Source organism: Balaenoptera ricei, chromosome 16, assembly GCF_028023285.1.
Source record: "Balaenoptera ricei isolate mBalRic1 chromosome 16, mBalRic1.hap2, whole genome shotgun sequence".
Lineage (NCBI taxonomy): Eukaryota > Metazoa > Chordata > Mammalia > Artiodactyla > Balaenopteridae > Balaenoptera > Balaenoptera ricei.
Genome location: NC_082654.1, coordinates 31,169,949 through 31,175,888, shown reverse-complemented (window position 1 = coordinate 31,175,888; position 5,940 = coordinate 31,169,949). Strand labels below are relative to the sequence as shown.

At 54.1% G+C, this 5,940-nt stretch overlaps 1 protein-coding gene across 1 annotated transcript; it reads left to right on the top strand.

Annotated features, from left to right (window-relative positions):
* The first annotated feature begins 382 nt into the window (after positions 1-382).
* FRAT1 (FRAT regulator of WNT signaling pathway 1) lies at positions 383-2,878 on the top strand. The gene has a single exon (XM_059899545.1). The coding sequence runs from the start codon at positions 488-490 to the stop codon at positions 1,310-1,312; it is 825 nt and encodes a 274-aa protein (XP_059755528.1). The 5' UTR covers positions 383-487; the 3' UTR covers positions 1,313-2,878.
* The last annotated feature ends 3,062 nt before the right edge of the window (positions 2,879-5,940 follow it).

The following is a 5,940-nucleotide window of genomic DNA, read 5'->3' as shown; positions in this document are numbered from 1 at the left end:
GTGTGTGGGTGTGTGGGTGTAAGTGTCCTTGCTTGTGTGTGGAAGAAACCAACAGAGGCCACGCCGGTGTCCATCTTCTGGAAATACCGATCACGCCCGGCCAAGAGAGCGAGGATCGGCTCCCCAGTGCCCCCCGCAGACAGCATTCAGGGCTGTAGAGCTCAGAGGCATCAAGGCTTCACCCGGGACCCCTGCCCAGAGGGCGCCCCGCCCCGCAACGGTACGGCGCAACCCCTCCCCGGCGCGGTGGTAGGGCCCGGCGGCAACGTCACCCATTGTTTACAAATCAACCCGAGCCGGTAGGATTCCGGCTCCCGCGGCTGCTGGCGCGCGGCGAGAGTGCCTGGCGGGCTCCGGCTTCCGCGTCCGCCCCGGCTCCGGCTTCGGCCTCAGCACCGCGCCCGGCTCCGCCGCGGCCCACCGAGCCCCGGGGGCAGCCGAGCCGCCGGCGACTCCCGCAGAGCTCCGGGTGCCCGCGCGGGGGGCCATGCCGTGCCGGAGGGAGGAGGAAGAGGAAGCCGGCGAGGAAGAGGAGGAGGACAGCTTCCTCCTGCTGGAACAGTCGGTGACTCTGGGCGGCTCGGGCGAGGTGGACCGGCTGGTGGCCCAGATCGGCGAGACGCTACAGCTGGACGCGGCGCAAGACCGCCCTGCCTCCCCGTGCGCGCCCCCGGGGCCGCCACTGCCGCCCCCGCGACCCCCGGCGGTGGTGCGGGCGGACAAGGCCCGAGCCCCGGCTCTGCCGTTGCTTCTGCCGCCCGCCTCGGCCGAGACTGGGGGTCCGGCGCCCCCGGGGGCCCTGCGCTGCGCCCTCGGGGACCGCGGCCGGGTGCGGGGCCGGGCTGCGCCCTACTTTGTGGCCGAGCTCGCCGCAGGCCCCAGCGCGCTGTCCCCATTGCCCCCTCAGCCCAGCCTTGATGGGCCTTCGGGAGCTGACAAGCGAGGCGCCCCGCAGCCGCTGTCGGGTCCTTGCCGGCGAGGATGGCTGCGGGACGCCGCCGCCTCCCGCCGCCTGCAGCAGCGACGCGGGCTACAGCCTCAAGCCCGCACCGGCGACGACGACCCGCACCGGCTTCTGCAGCAGCTCGTGATCTCGGGGAACCTCATCAAGGAGGCCGTGCGGAGGCTTCATTCGCGACGGCTGCAGTTACACGCAAAACTTCCCCGACGCCAGCTCCTGGGCCCTTTGTCGGCCCCAGGGCACGAGCCCCCTTTGCCCCGCAGCCCTCGCGCGGCCTGCAGCGACCCTGGCTCGTCTGGGAGGAGGGCGCAGCTCAGAACTGGCGACGGCGTTCTAGTTCCCGGCAGCTAACAAACACCCCGAGAGTGGCCACATCGCCAGCCTCTGCCTGGAGGGCAAGGGGTTGCCCCTGAGGGCTGCGTCTCTACTCAGACTGGTGAACTCGCGCTTTTGGAAGCGGGAAAATAACTAATGAAGACGAGGAATCGAAAAATCGCGAATGTTTTCGCTGGAACTGAGGTCGAGGGCCCCGATGTGGTTGAAAAACAAGACTTCCTTGGTCCTATTTACGGCAGATTACAGAGCGCCCCCCAAGCTCACAGTCAGCAGGACTCCTCATTGGCGTGACCAGTCCTGGTGGCGCAGCGTGCAGTTCCACGCAGCCTCTCCGGGCCCTCCAGCCTGACGACCATGTGGTCACAGTCTGCGCTTCTCAGGATCGCCGAACGCCCAAAGGACGAGGATGATCCCAGTTACTTGCTTTACCTTTCCAGGGCTGGTTCCTGATCCACTCTGGGGGAGAGGAACCTGTGTAGATCATTTCAGGGAGTACCTCAAACTGCCAGACTTGAAATTTTACGACACTTAAAAAAACCCATCTCGTGTATTTTGGGGTGCTGGTTCTAGATATAAAACACGCGGCACCGGGAAAGGACGTTTTGGGGAATTGAATAGAAGTAACCTTTTCTCTGCCCCCGCTTTGCAACTGCCTGAAGTTCTCTGAGTGGCGGGGGAAGGCGGTGCGCCTGTGATGCTGATGGGAGGTGGGGCCGAGAGGTGCTGGGGAAAGGGGAGGGCGAGGCGCGGAGTGAACCCTCGGTCCTCTCGAAAGTGTATTTTCACAGCCCGTCCGCCCCTTCTCGGGTTCAAGATCGCTGTTTCCTGGGAGCACACGAGATTGCGAGGCTCCAGCAGGGCAGAGTCGCCAGGTTCCGGCTGTACTCGGAGTAGAGCGCGGGGTTTTGCAAGTGCTGGAGTCTCCTGAGGACACGCGCACCGCTGCCGCCGCGGGTGTGAGGAGGCGGCGACGTGCTGGGCGCCGGTACCTCCCGCGGGCGGCCGCGCCCCGGGCTTTCACGGAAACTGCCCCGAGAAGTGGCCTCGAGTCCCTTCTCTTTCCCTCGGCTCTGCTGTCCTACTCTAGCGCGTGGCGCTGGCGCTCCTGGGGGCCCCGAGCTGGGGGCTGAGGAGACACCACGTGATGGGGCACTCCAGGGACACACAGCCTAGCACAGCAGCTTATAATGGGCTCTCCGGGGCCTTTTGCAATAACAGCTGCAATTCCCTGGATAGATGGAGTTGATTTCCTCCCTTTGCCCCTCCCCCAGCCATGCCAGCTCGCCTTTGTAAGTGAAGGAAACCGAGTAGAAAATGTGACCCTCCAAATGGAGAAGCTGCAGGCTTTGCCATTGTGAACCTGGTGAAGTGATTGTAACATAACGTTCACTCGGTCTGAAGGATGTAAGACGGTATTGTTGGTGTTTTAGTTTTATAAGATTCAATGGCATGTTCATCATCCAGATGTGGCTATTGACATACCTACACTTCGCAGCGGAGTGTCTGGAATTGTGGCTATCCTGATTATAGGATGTTAACTTAACTGAAATATCTGTTTTTAATAAATGCATTGGGTTTTTCGTTTGGTTTTATTTTATACTTGTCGTCGGTGGGAAAGATGCACAGAACACGTTTCTCTGATCTCCATAAACATGAAAACACTTGAAATCCTTGTCAGCCTGGCTTGTGGATGGTAATTAGAGCGCCTTTGTGTCTGAGCAGCTCACTAGTTAGACAGGGTCTGCGTGGCTGGGTGTGTATTGGTGCTGGCATGAAATTAAATGAGTGAGGTCAGGTTTTGGACCAATCCCATTCACTAAAGCCTTAGAGCCTTCTGGATTACTAGTCAGTGCTGGAGAAGCTCCTTCTGTATTAGCAAAGGACATCAGATCAGTCAGTCACTTCAGACTGGGAGGCTTATCACATTTTTCTTTCTACTATGGTCATTAAGTGGACTTGTTCCACAAGGTGGCCCTTTAGGCTGGGGCAGCTCTTGGTTAGGGACCGCTCAGGATGCAAACCTGCAGTGGGAAAGCCGACTGGGAGGGTATGAAAGGACTCCTCTCCTCTCTTTGCCCTTGGCACGTTCACTCCCATTCTCTCCCTAAGCAGTGATGGAGCAGCCCATCTCTGTCCCTCCTGTTCTCAGTTACTTTAGTCTGTTTCCTCCAGGAAGGAGCCATGTTGGCAACAGGATATCCAGGGTTCAAGTCCCCTTATTAAATGGGGACCTTGGACAAGTTGTTCAACCTCTGTTGAGCTTCGGTTTCCTCATCTGTACAACAGATGAGACATGAGATGATGAGAAAAAGGTTCCTTGTGACTGGCACATCCTGGAGATGAATAGTCCAGTCCCTACCCCTTCCTTCCCAGGACTGTCCCTTGGTAGCCAATCGACTGGGTCCTCGGTTTCTCATAAAACAAGGGCATGCTGTGATCCCACAAGTGCTTTCTGGATTGAGTGCTGTATGATTTAGAGACCTGATTTTCTAACTCCCTTTTGGACTCAATGCCTGTTGTTTATACCTCCCCATTCTCTCTCTTCAAATACACACACAGACCCTGATGGTCTCTGAGAAGTACCTCCAGAACACACCAAGCCAGCCATTTCCCACAACCTGCCCAGGAAGGGTTGTGGAAGACTCAGTCCAGTGCCACCCAGCAAAGGAATGGTGACTATGGAAGCTCTAACACAAACTGAGGAAGGGGGGCCTCTAACAATGCAATGGGCTACCACCTCTGGGCTCTGAGCAAAAGGAAAGTGGTCAGGTGCTGACTTCCCCTGGCATTGGAGGAGCCCTGAGGTCCTCACTTCTTAGATGAGGTGGGATTTCCTGGAGGTCAAAGAGTTAGGAGAAATCCAGGGCCAAGTTGGCCATGATTCAATGCCACTGCCCCAAACGTGCTGGCTTCTTGTAATGATTGGTTAAGGCTAGACTCAACCATAGGGTTCACGTAATACAACCCCCTCCTTCAAAAAGGAAGACTGGAGAAAACTAATGCCTACTATGAGGTGCTTTAACTGCACTATAACCCAGTAACCATCACAGGGTGTAAACCGTCCATCTTTAAAAATCCTGCAAGATCTTACTAGTCACCCCCAAGACATCTTTTGGAATAAGTCAGGGTTTACATTAATGATTTTTAAAAGTTACTAGACCATTTTTCCTTGGTGGTCCAGTGGCTAAGACTCTGTGCCCCCAGGAACTAGATCCCACATGCCGCAACTAAGAGTCCACATGCCGCAACTAAGAGTCCGCATGCCACAACTAAAGATCCCGTGTGCTGCAACTAAGACCCAGTGCAGCCAAATAAATAAATATTTTTTTAAAAAAGCTATTAGACCATTTTATAGGTGGAAAAATATTCCAGGAAGGGGGCAGTGCAGAGTGATCTACAAAGTCATTTACGAAGTCAAAGGCCTAACAGAACCTAGAACCCAGGTCTCTAGTCATCCAGCTCAGGCCTCTTTCCAGTAGCCTGATACCATCATACATAGTCCAATATTGTTCACTGCAGAAGTCCACACATATACTACAATGTAAACAATATCCCTGCAGTTGTCCAACATGATGATCTTGCCATTGGAACCCTGGAAAACCATGCCCCAGATCCCTAGGCTGAGCTAGGGAAAGCCAGGTATGCGGTAACCATTTTCTCATGTTCAGCATCCTATGAAGACAGCTGGCCACAGAAAATGGCCTGGGTAAGATAAAAGACCAAAGCTATAAACTCAATGAAAAAAATACTAAATAAACTAAAACATGGAAATTGACAAATACGTGATTTGGAGAAAAGAATGCCACACCTCACAAAGAACTCCAAAGTCTGCCACCCCAAGATTTCATTCTAAATTAGGCATAAATGCTACAATATTTGAATTCTATTTTACCCTTTTTTGCTCTTTCCTTTTCCAGCTCAGAAGCAGAAATATGGAGTGCACATCAGACACCACTTTCCTATCCAGCAAAGCCTGTGTCAAACCCTGTGATCCCTACCTTCCAATCAGGAAAGAGTTACCCTGGCAACCAAATTACTAACTCACTCAATTAGCTCCCCCCTCTTCCACTGATGCTCAGTAATCACAGAATGTCAGCCCCGGGAGAGCTCAGCCTTCAGTGGTCTAGTGCTACCGCCTCATTTAGAGATGGAAGCACAGGGAGGTTTCCACTCTGAGGTGCACTCCATTTGAACACCAGGAAGGCTGGTGCAGACAAAGCAGCAAAACTCTCCCATGCAGCGCTTCCTCCTGGTATTCCATCATAACTGAAGGGAAAACAAATGACCTGCCCATAACAATGTGTCCCAGGAGGTGTAATAGATAAGAGCACGGGCTCTGCAGGCAGCCCTGCATTGTTAGCTGTGTGATTTGGGACAGGATCCTTAACCTCAATAATCTCAATTAACTCACCTGCTAAATGGGGATAAGAATAGCACCTACCTTGAAGAATTCGGTGAAGGTGAAATTAGATCATGTATGAGAAGCCAAATAGCCAATAAACACTCTTATAAAACAAAACATCATTCCCGGAAGCTACTGCATTAAGGCCACTAATTTAAGTCTTTTGTGGAAAATCCTGCCTTTTATTGACTTCTTCAATCTGTTTCTTAAAAGGCATAAACCTGTTTGCTCTGAAGATAAG